This window comes from Manihot esculenta, chromosome 8 (genome assembly GCF_001659605.2).
Source record: "Manihot esculenta cultivar AM560-2 chromosome 8, M.esculenta_v8, whole genome shotgun sequence".
NCBI lineage: Eukaryota > Viridiplantae > Streptophyta > Magnoliopsida > Malpighiales > Euphorbiaceae > Manihot > Manihot esculenta.
In genome coordinates this window covers 2,943,695-2,959,678 of record NC_035168.2, presented here as the reverse complement: position 1 = coordinate 2,959,678, position 15,984 = coordinate 2,943,695, and the positions used below count along the sequence as shown (strand labels likewise).

Genomic DNA, 15,984 nt, shown 5'->3' with positions numbered 1-15,984 from the left:
AAAAAGGCTGTTTGTTTAAGTAAAAATTTATAAAAAAATAAAAGCATACATATTTATTTCTAACAAGATAATTAAAAAGGCAGTCGGCATGGGTCCCTGTAGAATTATAGTAAAGTATAGGGTCTATTATAAAAACAATATATAGATATAGAGGTAAATTACCATTTGTGTTTATTTATTTTATTAACATCAATTAGTTAGTTTCTATTTTTAGATTTAGTAATTAAGCTCTTTAGTTTGTTTTTTTAAAAATACTAATTAATTTATTTTAATTTTAAATATTTATAATATTTCATTTTTATAATTCTAAAAATATATAATATATTAGTTCGATGTATACAAGACAAGTTAATTGATTTCTTTAAAAATAGTTAATATTTTATTTGATAGAAAGCATAAAAAGCTTTAATTTTACATTTTTTTTTTTAAATGAAACATTTTAGTTAAGCTATGCAAGTAAAGCCAAAATGGTTAATTTTGATAATTTTCAGGTACCTGATAGCAATTTACCCTATATACATATTGCACGCGCTTTTCACAGATAGTCAGGGAAGAAATGGGCAACGCTCAGTCGCCTCCGGCGAATCCTCGCTTCGCTTCCGCCATCAGGTTTCTCTCTCTAAAAGAATCTTTATTCCTCTTTACACTGACACATACACGCATCAAAGTCTAATTTGCTTACAATTGAGGAATTTCGATTTTAGTACAGAGCTTTTACTCCACACGAACTCGATGACCTCAAACAATTCTTTGTTTCCTTGGCTGCTCAATCTCAGAGCAAAGGTGACTACGTTTCCTCTTCCGTTTTTCAGGTCAGTTGATGGTTTCTCCTTTGTTTTTTTTATCATCCAATTTGATAAATCACCTTTAGAATTTATTGAAACTAACAGGATTGTGTTAGTTTAGGCATATTTTGGATTGAACGGTCCGTCAGGAGAGAGATTGTTCGATTTAGTTACCCAGAAGCGAAAAGATGACAAACTCACCTTCGAGGACCTTGTGATTGCTAAGGCAAGCATTATTGATCATTTTCATCTGTTCCACATAGAGTTTATAACTGTATTTCTGTAGAAATTTATTTTCCATTTGCAGAGCATATATGAGAAAGGAACGAAAGATGAGATTGAGGAGTTTATTTATCAATTACTGGATATAACAGATGATGGGATTTTAGGAAGGTATGGTCTTTGTTTAATATTTACTACCTCTACTTAGAGATATAATTGTTCCTTTTTTTTCTTGTTGATTTAATTGTGTTGGTGTGTTTAAATCTGTTGTCAGGTCTGATCTAGAATCTGTTCTAATTGCAATTTTGAAGAGTGTATTTTTGCCAAAAGTTAATGGAGATGGATCAAGCTCATGTCAGGATGTTGCTGATGTATTTCTTAAAGCTGCCACGTTTTCAAAGGATGTTCAAGGAGCTTCCGAAAAGAGTATGACTTTTGAGGATTTCAGATGTTGGTGTGGCCTTCTCCCTTCAGTCAGGAAGTTCCTTGGGAGCTTGTTGATTCCATCAGATGCAGGTTTGTCATCATTCTTCGTTTATCTAGTCCACTCAATCCTTGAATCCTTTTCAGATTTGCTGTTCTGCAATTTAACAGTCTTTGAAGAATGTACATAATTGACTCTATTGCAGTGGCAAAGATGGAAAAACATTTTCAATAGGTTTATAATTTTAAGTTAGTTAATTCATAATTTGTGAATATGAACAAAAAATACTTGCTTATAAATCAAATTTCCATATTGTAAGTGCAATTTAATGATTAAATGGACTTAGATCTGTTTGTTTTCATTACCAATCTTGATGATAGGGCAATTTAATTGTGTTCTTCCCTGTTGGCAATGTGGACCTTTTAATATCAGGATTTTGGAATTTCTTTTATGTGTCCTGGTCATGTCCAACATACAGTGCTAAATGCCCCAGTACATAAGTGTGATAAGTAAGGGAAGGAGCGACAAGAAAAATGGGGAGACCTTAGATGAAATGGACGGAAGTAGGATCAAAGGATTTATAAGTCTTGAATATTATATCAAATAGAGCTGAACAAGACAGATATCACTTAAAGATGTTAGTTACAACGCAATGAAATAAAATATGAAAGAAAAAAAGATATATGAATTAGACATAAGAGCTTATTTAATATATTTTAAAATTTTAAAGGCTTTATTTAACTTTTTTAGAGTTTAAAAGGCTTATATCTCCTTTAAGAGTATATTTGATCTATTATTAAATTTCAAAGGCATATTTGATTTATTTTAATAATTAAATGGCTTGTTTAGATCTAAAAATTATGTAAGGGCTTATATGACTATCAACATATAATTTAAGGGCTAACATATACATTTTGCCAAGTTTTAAAATATGCTTTTTGCTTAAGAGAGTTAAAAGAAATTACTTCATCCTAGGTCTGGAAAAAAAACAAGTCATAGACCAGGGTGATTTGAATGAAACTAAGGAGTAATAGATGCATTAAGTATTACCGCATCGATCACACTCGGTGTGTAAGAGTATGAATACCTTCTTTGAGGGGAATCCGAAGGGGTCTAGCCGTTGATACTACTGTAAAGCAATGGATATATTGGTTCTTCCCACTTAAATGTCTTTTATTTATCCCCCCTTTTTTTTCTCATATAGTAATTGTAAAACTTATATATTCCCAATGAGGTCTTCTTTCTTCTATTCTCCTAATTTATCTTCCTTTCTACTCATCCACACTTTATCTATCTCACTATCTGCTTCTTCTTTTCTTCTAATTCTCTGCTTTTGCTGCTGAAATACCCAAAGTTAGGCCCTAGCCTAACAAATATTGATGGAGACCTTTTTTTTCTTTGGTTCCACCTGGGGTGTAATTTTCAAGTAATATCATTTCCAGACGATGATATATTTGATCAGAAAAATAGTTTGGTGATCTTAATTTTGTCAAGTAAATGAAAATAAATAAAGTGTGATTTGTTTCTTCCAATTTTAACTGTTAAGTTCTTTGCAGGGAGGCCTGGTTCTCAAGTTCCTCAGTTGTTGCACGGGGAAAATATTGATCCTAACATGATACTGTTAAGGAAAGAGTACGCTTGGCATATAGGAGGAGCCCTTTCTCACCAAGAGCTGGAGGAATGGAAACTCTTGTACCATAGTGCTGTTAATGGCCTAAGTTTCAACACGTTCTTGGGCAGTGTCTCGTGAGTAATTTGTTTCTCCATACATTAATATTCTCTGTGCATATCCATCAGATTGTTTGGTCATCATCCTCCTGAAAAAATATGCTTCTATGTTTCATCAGTTCTGTCCTGCTTCAGATTGAAAAATGGAAATAACCATCTGAGTGCTTCAATAGCTAGGCTGTTCAGTTCATGTTTTGGATTGTAGAACTTGTTTTCTCTTCAGAACAAATTTAAAAGTCCATGAGGGAAGTTCTGTGTCTGTTGGTTGGACTGCTGTGTTGTTGTAAATTAGTGGGTCTTCCCCAGTGGGCCAATGCCTGCTACCATAATCTACTATTATATTAGTTAGGCTCTATATCTTATGGTTGGTTGTCTGAATTTGATATGCAATTTGCAAATGGCAATTTCATCTCTATATGTTTTCACACATTAATATTTATGGTTGTAAATGCTTCCTTACATCTGTGAGACTATGGCTAGATAATGGCATTTGCTCAATGCTATTTGTAATGAGAACTTCTCAAGGCAATGCCTTAGGGTGCATACTTGGAATGAGATTTCAGTTGTCTATAGCTAGGATTTAGGAGGCTGTTTGTGGTAAAAATAGCTGTTAATAATGTATTTGTTGCATGCATTCACTATGTACACACTCGTCAAACTACTATAATATACACTCATTAGAGTTCCTTTTGAGAAAGGTAATTGTTCAATTGAACTGCAGAAATGGTGAAGGGCCAACAGTTCTGATTGTTAAGGATAAAGAAGACTGCATATATGGAGGTTATGCTTCTCAGCCTTGGGACAGGCATGGCGATTTCTACGGAGATATGAAGTCTTTTCTCTTTCAGCTATATCCTAAGGCTTCAATTTTCAAGCCCACTGGAGCAAACAGCAATATACAATGGGTACGTATAAATTTATGTGCATCAATGGTTAAAAAAGATGTTTGTGAATGGTATCATTAAGGATCTCTGGTTGTGGCTGTTTCATATTACATTTGCTAGTACTAAATAAATAAATAAAAGAACTTCTATGGGGTTAATAATAGCAATTTTGCATTTACCAAGGTTTGTTCAAGAGAACTAATAAAATTAGAATGCTATGCATTATATACACTAAATATTAACTGAATGGATGCTAAGAACGTGCTTTTGGATTTTTGAGTAGAGTACAATTTTTTTAAATTTATTTTTCTTCTCTTTCATATTAAGTGATCCCAAGTCTAACCATCTTGATTTTTTCCTTTAAACAACGGATAAGGAAATCTTGTTCAAAGTTTGATCCTTTAAAATTAATGAACTGATTGATCTTTAATGGTATCAAGATTTAAATTTAGAAAAAAATTGATCAAATTAAATTATGCATGGTTTAAATTCCTGACTAATGCATGGGACCTTCAAACCTGGTATAGTTGAGTTTTGTCACTGAAGCGATTTATGGTATGCGCTGGGTGAAATGTTTTCTGGATTAACATTTGACCTCATTTTAAGGTTGTTCAGGGAATTGTCAAACCAGCTTGATGATTTTCTTCGTGCATGCATGTGCATTTATTGCGACTTGCGAGTGAGAGAGAGATGGGAGGAGAGGAAATTCTGTAAAAGGGAACAAACATGACTTGGACGGTAAAGTTGGTTTAAACTGGTTCTCTGTATTTTTCCTGCCACCATTTAATCTTATCTTCAAACTGGTTCTCTGTATTTTTTCTAATTATTATTTGTTATTTTACTCTGGATGAAGATGCTGCATGTTTGATTAGTGCATATATATTATAGGTGAAAACTTGATTTGCATCAAATATTGCGTAATGCAAGTAGTAGCAGCAATAACAACTAAGCTTTTATATTAAACTAGCTTGAAAATAAAATGTGGTCGGGTGTTTTAAGAAACTGACATTGCATTTGTCTTGCATTGGCAGTGTGCTGCGAATTTTAGTTCAGAAAACATACCAAACGGCATCGGTTTTGGAGGCCGAGTAAATCATTTTGGTCTTTTCCTCTCAGCAAGCTTTGATGTAGGGCATTCCTTCACTTGCACCACATTTGGTAGCCCTTCGCTCTCCAAGAACAATAGAATACTGCCAGAAGTTATAGAATGCTGGGGAATTGTTCAAAAAGGAGTACAGCAAGAAAAGCAGGATGCTATGAAAGGTACAGTGCTGGAGAGATTCAAGGAGGATCGCCACATGCTCAACATGGTTGGGCTTGCAAATTCGAGCGAATAATTCTGGCTGAGTTTTCAAGCATTACAGTTTGCAATTCCAGAAAATGATTTGCAGCAACATTTGCTCTATTACCCATGTGCATAAGACATGGATTCTGATGTGGTATCTACGGTAAACTGGAGCTATATTTGACTGTTTCATGACCTAACATTCTATGTGATTGAATTTATACACAGCCATTGCATTATTGGCCTTATATGTTCAGGGACCAATAGTAGGATGTGAGAAAACTATATTAGGTGCGGGCCTGTGTGCATAACACATTTCTCCATATTGTATTACAGCCTCCAAGGAGATTCACTTGAAATGCTCATGGAAAAAGTTCTTATGATCAGCATTCACGCCCGGAGCAAAGGATTTATAATAGCAAGCTTTTATTGGCTGGTACAGTGTGCATAACCAAGTTTTATCATGCACTAAACTACTAATGTACATAATCAATTCAATGAACAAAGAGGCAAAGCACAGGCACCAACCATCAACATGGTGAACATCCATCCATCTATCGTCTAAACAGCCATATACAAAGGACCACTTGAGTAATTATTAGCCATTAATAATATTAATAGGAGGGCTTATAAACATAAATTTCTGTCACAGAAAACAACATAATTAAGATAACAAAGTAGGAGGGCTTATATGCCACCACTGCCTATGGTCTCTTCATAAATTTGAGAACTATTCTTTCTTTCACTTCATTATCATTCTGTTTGCACTGCAGACTCAAATACATGATTGGGTTTGGGTGCATTACTTGTGTCACTATGGCTAGTAGTGGCAGTGAAACTGTATAGTAACTATCATAACAATGGTGGGTGATTAGTTGTTGACTATTGAAAATAACAATTAAAATGTGCGTTGGTGTTAAACAAGTTGTAAACTGTGGTACTGATACTCAATACGAAGACAAATGTTTTCCCAGTCACAAGTGACAAACCCTAGTAGGCATATAGCTAATAAAAAGAATCTAGGTTCACCATGATCATCTTATCAGAAAGGCAAACAGCAAAAAAACTTGATTTATGAAAAAAGTTGAGAAAACAACAATTGTACCACAGCTTTTACCAAATGATGTGAGCATCCTACAATGAGAAATTTTGCTATCTATTACTATCTATTTTCCCATTCTCCTGAGTCTGACAGAACTATTTGCCACACCATGTTTGATGATTCACACCCAAAGCAGGATAAACCACTGAACAACGAAGTACTGCAGCTTACATGTTATAAACTGGACTAGGAATAATGGTAAATTTAAGTCACATTTATGAATCTACTGATCTCAACAAGCTAATATCCTACATGAAAACAGCAATTAATGCAATATTGCATCAAGTAGAGCAGTGTACCAGAAATGACAACTTTACTACATAATGCCCAACATAATCCATTCTGAAGATTCACAATATTCGTAGCAAGAACAAAGGAATTGGTTCAATCAACTGGTAAAAACAATGACATATCACAGACTCATAGAACAAAACTAACAATGGTCGACTATGAAAAATAATTTGAACCAGTACAACTAAAAAGAGAGCATACATTGAAATACCAAATATTTATCTTCACTCAAGTATGTAAAGCAATGAACCTGCATTCTCAATAACTTAGCCCAAACTTAAAGTGCATCAAGAGTTCAGTTGTGGGAAATATCCATTTCAATAAAATTATAAGATCCAAACAAGAAGGCAATGCTACCAAAAATCCTCAAAATTGAGATTACTCATTAAAAATAATCCAAGGCACTCCAAAAAACAAAGCATTTAGGCCATAGTTGATCATAAGTTGAACAGCACCAAAAAGTTTCCAAATTAAACAACTAAAATCAAAATATCCATAGCTGAACAAAACAGTATAAGATGAAACAGAAGTAAGACTTCTAAAATTTAAAACCTTCCCCCTGGTCTACCAGCACCGCCCCCTCTACCAAATCCGAACTGGGTCACGGGCACAGCAACCGGGTCGACCTGAACAATCCCAGGAATATCGCCCATACCCAGGGCAGAAAGCATATCAATAGTTTCCTTATCGACCTCAATCTGGTCAGTCTTGATGGCGGAGACCTCAGGAACAAAGTCCATGCGGCGCTCGCGCTCTTCCTCCTGAAGCTTGAGCGAGATCCCGCGAACAGGACCCTTCTGGATCCGCTTCATGAGATGGGTAGAGAACCCAGCAATCTTATTGCGGAGGCGCTTTGAAGGGATGATAGCAACCTCTTCAAGAATCTTCTTGTTGGTGTGGAAGTCGAGTGTCATGCGAGAGTAATAGCGCTCTATCACTTGACGAGAGGATTTCTTCACGGTCTTGGTACGGACGCGACCCATTTTTGATGGTGGTTCCTTCCAATAGAGAGACTCGACGGGCGGGGGTGTGCAGTGCAGTGGCCGCAGAGATGGAGGGAGGAAGATAAAGGGTCTAGGGTTTTGTTAGTATATGTTTATATGAATGAGGGGCAAAAAGGGAAATATGCTACATGGCTAGGGTTCAGCCATGGGCTTCGTCATGCTTCAAACAATATCCAGTAAGCCAGAAGCCCATATGCAATTAAAGCCTAATTTTACCAATACAGCTCAATGTAAATCAGAGGGCTCAAGCCTAACAATCAAAACCCTATGCAGTATGGGTACCCGACCCAGAAAAGGCACCCGGCAGAAATGAAGAGCAAATCCACGCCGCAATACAGATCAGTCATCCTGGAAAATTCTTATTGGGACAGGATCCAAGATAGACCAAAATATATACGATTGGGTCCTATTATATAAAATTAAATAAGACCTGCCTATATGTATTTTACAGTAAATTGGGTCCATACAAGTTTTTTCTCTTCTCATCACCCAGTCAAAAGCCGAAATACCTATGAGCCATGAGAGATAAAACGCACTCCAAGAGTTTCTATTTAAAAAATAAATATATAATTTGACTAGAGAATTTTACACAAAAATTTAATTGATTTATTGTTAAATTTTTTATACTTGAGTTATCTTTGCTCTCTGAAGTAAACATCAAGATTTTGTTTTTTCAGTGTAAATATAAATAAATATGTAATTAAATTAGACTGTTGATTCGTCAGTTATTCGATACTCGACTCAATAAAAATTTGATCGGATTCGACTCGTTTAGAAAACGAGTCGAACTCAATATCACTTTTTAGACTTGTTTAATAAATTAATCGAATTTAAATTTAATAATATTCAATTCGGTTGATTTTCAAATTTATGAATAAGTTCGTGAACTGATTTGTAAATGGACTCGCGAAAAAATTCATAAGCAGACTCACGAACAAACTTGTGAGCAGACTTGTTCGCCAACAGCAATCCCACGTTGGAAGTTCAAGAAATATAGAGAATTGTGTTTTATCTATAAAAAAATAATCTATTTATATTTTTTTATTAGTTTTAAATTAGAGAAATTTTAATTAAATAAAAAATTTTAATTTAAAAATTTGACTTTATAATTTAAATTTTATTTTTAATTTAAATTTATATAATTTAAATTTATTTATAATTTAAATAAATTTAAATTAAATTGAACTTATTTATAATATAATAGAGGTCAAATTGGAGTATAAAATGAATTTAAATTTAAATTTTTTGAGTTGAATTTGAGTTAGCTGATTAATATAATAAATGAGTTTATTACTAATCCAACTCAAATTGAGTTCGAGTTTAATATTTATTTTATGAATTGAGTTCGAACTTATAAATGAAACTCGAATCGAATTCGAACTATAATCTAAAATTTTAAATTTATTTTATAATCGAGGCTGAACGTATCAAAATTTAATTCAATTCGATTACAATTTTAAATATATATATTTTAATAGTTAAGAAGACTCAAAATTAAATTTTTATTCACTTTTTATATTTTTAAAATATTGAAAGATTAATTACACTAACTCCGGATTAATAGTTCTATCACTTATTTATAGATTAGATTTAATTCATTTTAATATGAAGAGTGTTTAAATAAGTTTTTCTTAATATATATATATATATACAAAATTTCAAAACGGTTGTGGGGCTATCCCCGACCTTCTTCCGCTGCTGAGCATCTTAATAGTAAAGATTCAAGATCGCAAGAGACAAAAATGCACGAAAAATAAATATGGAGACACCATTTTTGAAATTCAAATGGAAACTAAAATTATGGAACCTATCAAATATTCTCTTCATAATTTTAGTTGATTTTATTTTTTTATTTATATTAAATAATATAATTTCTTTATTAATTTTTAATTATATTTATATTAAATATATTAATTTTATTAAATATTAAGAAATATTTTTAAAAAATTTTATAAATAAAATTAAATAAAATAAAATTATAATAAAAAATAATTTTAAAATAATAAAAAGAAATTATAAAATTGAGTGACTATATAAATATTAATTTTTAGATGTGCACGGGTCACATCAGGCATACAGTTTTTTAATGGTAATATTAGCTGGACTGGGAGACCCCAAGGAAGTCACCCAGCACACATTTAAGATTTTATTTGTTAACAATTTCCATATATAGTTTTTATTTCTTAAAGCATGAATATTTATAAAAATTGACTCCCATAATTCTATTTAATTTTATATTATTTTTAAAATTTTTTTAAATATTTTCTCTATTTTTTAATTTTTATTTATTTTTTTATTCTAAAATTATTATTCACATTTTTTTCTACACTATAATAATATATAAATTGATTATTATAATTTTATTTTATTTTATTTTATTTTTAAATAATTTTTAAAAATATTTCTTTATATTTAATAAAATTTAATATTTTTAAAATGAATATAATTGAAAAGTTAATAAAATATTATTTTTTTAATATATATAAAAAATTAAATAAATAAAAATTATGAAATAAAATAAATATTTAATAAAAATTAATGTAAAATAAATATAACTGAAAAATTAATAAAAAAATATGTTTTTAATATGAATAAAAAAATAAAATAAAAAATGATGAAACAGACAGAATAATTATTTTCTCCAACGTTTTTCTAGAGAGAAAGTTGGGGAAGAAAAATAGAAAAAAGCAAGTGGCCGTGGAAGCCGAAAATTAGTAAATGGAGAGTAGTTATTGTTTGCTTACCATGGAAAATGGATGCCTGAAAATTTTGACTACATTTCATCAGTCCAAAACTTTTGACTGCCACTATGACGGTAATTAAAGCGGTAAAATATAGATACTCAATAAAAAAATTAATTATATTTAATATTGTAATACAAAATCAGCTTTAAAAAAAAAAGCTGATTTCTTATTGAATAAACTACAAGTTGGTATAGTTTATTGAAATTTATAAATTTATCTCCGTACTTTTAAAATTTATATATATTTAATTATTTTTTTAAAATAAAAATTAAAAAATAAAATTTAAAATTTTTTAAATTTATTTTGATACACCTACTAACAGACTTAGTAAAATTTATATGTATTTAATTTTTTTTTAAATAAAAATTAAAAGAATGTAACTTGAAATTTTTTATATTTATTTTGATACATTTATTATTAGACTAAATCTGAGAGTCTGTTATTATAATTTTAATTTTAATAATAAAAAATAATTTATAAAATTAAAAAAAAATAGCTTTTATAATTTATAAATTTTATTAAGTCTAGCATGTGCTTGCAGTGGTCACATGCTGATGCATGTGACATCTTATTATGCAAATAAATTAATTCTCCAACAATGGGTCCCACCATATCAAAAACAATAAAAAGAGATAATACAAAACAAATCTTCGAATCTCATCATCATCTTTATTATTAAGCATTTTGTTATTATATTGGGGTTTAAAAGAAGCATACATGATTGATCACAGAAGGAGGAAAAAAACAGAATAGTAGAAAAAGGAGAAAATCGCTGAAAGCACCAGCGTCTTCATCAACCATATCTCAAGAGTATAAGTTTCTCATAGCAATTGCAAACGATGGATTGGTGACGTGATAGCCTCCATCAACCACCAAATTCATCCCACTCACATACTTAGACTCATCACTTGCTAAATACAGAGCTGCATTTGCAATGTCTTCTGGTTCCAATATCACTGTTTTCAAGTTCCCAATCGATGAAATAAATTCCTCCGCCTCTCTCTTGTTCTGTATCCCCAAGAGATTCTTCATCATTGGAGTCACAACAGTAAATGGAGAGATACTGTTAACTCTTATTCCGTATTGCCCCAACTCCACACACAAGTTCTTGGCAAGCCCCACCACTGCGTGCTTCGATGCTGCATATGCGTGCGAAGATTCACCGCAGCAAACAGAAACTGCGCTTGAAGTGAAAAGTATGCAACCTTTTTTGGCTGGGATCATCACCCTTGCAGCGTGCTTGGCTCCCAAGAATGGACCGTAGACGTTCACATCAAACACCTTCTTGAATTCTTCGTTGTCAGATCCCAGGATGTTTGCTCCAGGGCTGCCTGAAACTCCAGCGTTGTTGAACATGATGTCTAGTTTTCCATACTTAGAGACGGCAGTATCCACAGCGTTTTTTACGTCAGAGTCGCTAGTCACATCGCAGTGAACATAAGAGATGATTTCATCGGATCCAAATTCTTGGCAAAGATTGTGGCCGAGCTCATCTTGGACATCTGCTATTACAACTTTAGCACCATGTTGGACAAATATCCTGGCGGTGCACTCGCCAATGCCACTAGCTCCACCAGTTATCAGTGCCACCTTTCCTTCAAGCCTGCAAAAATCCATCAAATAATCATATCAATCAACACAAAAACCTTAAAAAACAATAATAAGACAATTCAAGTTGAAGACATTGTTAATCTCACCTCCTGGGGGTGGAAGTTGCAGGAGGAATGGAAGCCATTTTAGCAGAGAACTGGTGGGTGATGGTTACTTGCTCAGTGTAATGTATGCAAGCTTGTGATGTTTGTGTTGTTGGATGATTGGACCTTTATAGGCAAAAAGCTGAGAGCAAAGTGAGAATATCTTGCCATGTGTACAGGCTTTGCAGTCCAAGTAAGAAAAAACAAAGGAAATTACCTGGGGGTTTATGTGACGTGGCCAGTAAGTCTATTGTTCAAGTATTCAATAAAGTCTGTGAAGAATAAAATAAAAAAATTCAATTTAATATAAGTTTCAAACAATGGAAGGGCAAATGGCGAGGCAATCAAGCATGCCAAGCACTTGGGGGAATTTTTTAAAGGATAAAATTTCTACTAATACTATTATTTTATGATATGAATGCCAGGAAGTCATACTTGGCTCCTGCCTGCAATATTTGTTTATTTCAGAACGATCAAAGCAATTTATCATTAGGAAGAAAAATTATATTTTTAATTAATAAATAATTTTGATGAGTACTATATCATATATATTAAAAAAATTAATGTAGGTTTCTGCCTTTTCCTTGCAGCCATCACCTTTTGACATGTACAATTTTTTTTTAAATAATATATATAGAAGGGAAGAAAGTTTCACCTTCATTTTTTATATAATTAATTTTATTTGAAATTCAAAAATAAGTAATAGTGATTAAATTTGTTGTAAAATATTTTAAATTAAATGGTAATATATCTTTATGTTATTTAAACTACACATAATTTATTATAAGTTTGTGGTTGAAAATAAAAATTATCTAATTATTTATAATAAGTAGACCATGGTAATATATTTTTATGTTATTTAAACTACACATAATTTATTATAAGTTTATGATTGAAAATAAGAATTATCTAATTATTTATAATCAAGTAAACCGAGGTAGTCCGATCTGCTATTATAAGTTTGTGATTGAAAATAAGAATTATCTAATTATTTATAATTAAGTAAATCGAGATAGTCCAAACTGCTAAAGCAGGTCGGACTGACCGAGTGTTTAGATCCGTTAAAAGAGAGTTTATCTTGTTTGGTGTGGTGAGAAGTTAAAGAGTAGGTCTAATTACGCTACGACTCTATAAGTACGCACGCCGAAAAGAAATCAAATGATCATCTAATAAAAATAAATAATGAGGTACATCTGTACATAATAAATTTGTATGATAGAAACATGTGATGTTACTGTAATAAAATGGCGATTATGTGGGATAAAAAAAAAACAAAGGTTGTATGATAGAAATATATGATGTTACTGTAATAGAATGACATTATGTGGGATAAAAAAAACAAAGGGGAAATACCTAATTTCCACTTAAACTTAGACTCACTATAAAAGGAAAATACATTTCTCCGACTCTAACGACAATCATATATTAATTACATGCTTTATTCAATTAACCATTATTTTAGCAAAAGAGTATCTCGTCACTAATTATTTTCTGTTAACGAAAAGGGCTTGCAAATCTTATGAAATCTAAAATATTAAGATTTGAATTAATTTAATATTAAATTACTAAAAAATTAAAAAATATAAAATTTGTATTTATGTATGAGTTTGACTTTAACCCAAGACATGGCATTTGTGGAATATGTTTCAACTGCTTGCTTTCATTCTACAGAAGTATGTTCTTTCTACTTTTCCACCTTTTGGCACGGATACTCTGTTTTCTCAGTGTTAAAAACTTCCATAAACTTAACAAGTTGGAGGTCTAATCAGAGGAAAAAAAAAGTCCAATAAAATTTTGTCTATGAGAAGGATAGGAGGTGCCAAATTTGAAAATTGTAAATTATATGTACATATTCTTAATTTCAATTCAAATATTTGTCTAATTCAACTGTCACACTTGATATTTGAAAATATAACCTTCAAAGATTAGTAGAACCAGCAAATTTTCAAACTTGTACAGAAAAGTAGTATTTCACATGTCCAGATTGCACAATCAAACGACAGCAAGTGACTTTTCCTCTCTCTAACGTTAGAGAGAGGTTTGTTCTCTGTATTTTCTGAGGCACATGCTTTTCTTTTTTGCCGAGTCTTGCAGCTGTTCCTGCCCTTTCTGGGTTGGGGCAGCTCCTCCCCTTATCTGGATGTGTATTTGGTTATTTTCTGCGAGCTGGGCTTAAATGGAATGAGTTATTTACAAGTGAAATCTAAATAGATATTTTTATTACATATACCTAATTGGATTTTATTGGATTGTCCTTTGTAAGATTGCCTTCATGGGATTGTCATTTTATGTACCAAAGATGCTTAAGCAAGATATAGATGGCCATGAAAACAAGCCTTTATTTACTGGCACAAACTTATAATCTCCATTATTGAGTGCTGGATATGTTTAAACAGCCTGATTCAGTATAAAGAGAAACAGCACACTTGGGGATGAAAACAGAGCCCCATCTTATTTGAAATTTTCATGGAACAGAGACTACTTATCTGAAGCAAATAGGCTTTTCATTGCCATTCCAAAGGAGGGGTTGGTGAGACTATAGCCTCCATCAACCACAAAGTTGATACCACTCACATACTTGGACTCGTCACTCCCTAGGTACAAGGCTGCATGTGCAATATCTTCTGGTTCTAACACTACTCCTTTCAAATTCGCAGTTGATGAAATAAACTCTTCAGCCTCCTTCTTCTCCATCTTCAAACCTCTTTCTAACATCGGGCTTGCAACAGCATAAGGGGAAATAATATTAACCCTTATCCCATATTGTCCTAATTCCACGCACAGGTTCTTGGCTAGCCCTACAACTGCATGTTTTGATGCTGTGTAGGCATGTGAAGCTATGCAACATACTGAAGCTAGACTTGAAGTGAACAGTATGCAGCCTTTCTTGGCTGGGATCATCACTCTGGCTGCATGCTTAGCACCCAAGAAGGCACCAAACGTATTGACATCAAATACTCTCTTAAAATTTTCTTCACTACAAGCCAAGATTGTTGGTTCTGCGTCACCCTCAATTCCAGCATTATTGAACATTATATCAAGTTTTCCATACCTGGAAACGGCGGTATCCACAGCGTTTTGGACATCAGAGTCAGAAGTTACATCGCAGTGGACATAAGAGATGATGTCTTCTTGGGAGCCAAATTCTTGACAGAGTGACTTCCCTAGATTATCTTGAACATCCGCAATGAGTACCTTTGCTCCATGTTGGACGAATAGCCTGGCGGTGCACTCACCTATTCCACTTGCGCCACCAGTTATCAATGCTACCTTGCCTTCTAGCCTACAAAAAATTGGCTGGTCGTAAAGAATTGTGGGGAAACTGACCTTACTTGTAAGATAATTCATTCATAAACAAGGTTGAGGGAGTGATTTAATTACCTCCTGGGGGTAGATTTTGCTGAAATACTGGAACTCATTTTCTATTTTAATCTTTCAAGAGTTGATGAACACTGATACTTCTCTTTGTTTGCCAACTGTGCTTCACTGTAAATTACACCTTACAAGCGAACAATTATATAATTCTGGATTCCAATAAAACATATTTATTTCAATTATTTTATATAAAATCATTAAATAATGTATTTTATAACAAATTTTATTATTTCTTTTTGTTCTGAAAAGGATGTATTGCGTTTGTAGAAAATGTCGCTATATGTTTCTGAGTAGTAGACGAAGAAAAGTCGCTCGACGATAAATCAAAGAGATAAGTCCTTTTATGTTTGTGATGAATTTTACTTTCATTCATTCTTTTTTCCATCACTATCAAATTTTTCTTTAAGAAACTCGAATTAATTTATGACTTTTCTTTTCCTTTTCTT

The 15,984-nt window shown here is 32.4% G+C and overlaps 4 protein-coding genes across 5 annotated transcripts; 1 reads left to right on the top strand and 3 right to left on the bottom strand.

Moving 5' to 3' along the window:
* Positions 1 to 480: 480 nt before the first annotated feature.
* On the top strand, positions 481 to 5,714 carry LOC110621633 (MTOR-associated protein MEAK7). Its single transcript, XM_021765901.2, has 8 exons — positions 481 to 609; positions 710 to 812; positions 907 to 1,011; positions 1,093 to 1,178; positions 1,282 to 1,523; positions 2,988 to 3,177; positions 3,881 to 4,064; positions 5,075 to 5,714. Exons 1-8 carry the CDS (start codon positions 557 to 559, stop codon positions 5,378 to 5,380), a joined length of 1,269 nt encoding a protein of 422 aa, XP_021621593.1. The 5' UTR covers positions 481 to 556; the 3' UTR covers positions 5,381 to 5,714.
* Positions 5,715 to 7,084: 1,370 nt separating this feature from the next.
* Positions 7,085 to 7,800, bottom strand: LOC110620288 (40S ribosomal protein S17-4). Its single transcript, XM_021763970.2, has one exon. It carries the CDS (start codon positions 7,702 to 7,704, stop codon positions 7,267 to 7,269), a length of 438 nt encoding a protein of 145 aa, XP_021619662.1. The 5' UTR covers positions 7,705 to 7,800; the 3' UTR covers positions 7,085 to 7,266.
* Positions 7,801 to 11,116: 3,316 nt separating this feature from the next.
* LOC110620465 (secoisolariciresinol dehydrogenase) lies at positions 11,117 to 12,325 on the bottom strand. Its single transcript, XM_021764213.2, has 2 exons — positions 12,167 to 12,325; positions 11,117 to 12,072 (listed from the first exon to the last, which is right to left on the bottom strand). The coding sequence occupies exons 1-2, from the start codon at positions 12,202 to 12,204 to the stop codon at positions 11,274 to 11,276; spliced, it is 837 nt and encodes a 278-aa protein (XP_021619905.1). The 5' UTR covers positions 12,205 to 12,325; the 3' UTR covers positions 11,117 to 11,273.
* A 2,157-nt stretch (positions 12,326 to 14,482) lies between these two features.
* Positions 14,483 to 15,705, bottom strand: LOC110620376 (secoisolariciresinol dehydrogenase). Of its 2 annotated transcripts, XM_021764085.2 has the most exons (3): positions 15,545 to 15,705; positions 15,216 to 15,446; positions 14,483 to 15,140 (listed from the first exon to the last, which is right to left on the bottom strand). In XM_021764085.2, exons 1-3 carry the CDS (start codon positions 15,580 to 15,582, stop codon positions 14,642 to 14,644), a joined length of 768 nt encoding a protein of 255 aa, XP_021619777.1. In that variant the 5' UTR covers positions 15,583 to 15,705; the 3' UTR covers positions 14,483 to 14,641. The 2 variants fall into 2 exon arrangements, with proteins under 2 accessions (XP_021619777.1, XP_021619776.1); XM_021764084.2 differs by having other exon boundaries at positions 14,483 to 15,446.
* Between the last annotated feature and the right edge of the window lie 279 nt (positions 15,706 to 15,984).

Bases quoted from the DNA above. Each gene is read 5' to 3' on its own strand.
- LOC110621633 (XM_021765901.2), top strand. From the start codon at position 557: ATGGGCAACGCTCAGTCGCCTCCGGCGAATCCTCGCTTCGCTTCCGCC. The intron at 813-906 runs GTCAGTTGATGG...GTGTTAGTTTAG, and splicing joins TTTCCTCTTCCGTTTTTCAG to GCATATTTTGGATTGAACGG. The intron at 1,012-1,092 runs GCAAGCATTATT...TTCCATTTGCAG, and splicing joins AGGACCTTGTGATTGCTAAG to AGCATATATGAGAAAGGAAC.
- LOC110620288 (XM_021763970.2), bottom strand. From the start codon at position 7,704: ATGGGTCGCGTCCGTACCAAGACCGTGAAGAAATCCTCTCGTCAAGTG.
- LOC110620465 (XM_021764213.2), bottom strand. From the start codon at position 12,204: ATGGCTTCCATTCCTCCTGCAACTTCCACCCCCAGGAG. The intron at 12,073-12,166 runs GTGAGATTAACA...GGATTTTTGCAG, and splicing joins GCAACTTCCACCCCCAGGAG to GCTTGAAGGAAAGGTGGCAC.
- LOC110620376 (XM_021764084.2), bottom strand. From the start codon at position 15,582: ATGAGTTCCAGTATTTCAGCAAAATCTACCCCCAGGAG. The intron at 15,447-15,544 runs GTAATTAAATCA...AATTTTTTGTAG, and splicing joins GCAAAATCTACCCCCAGGAG to GCTAGAAGGCAAGGTAGCAT.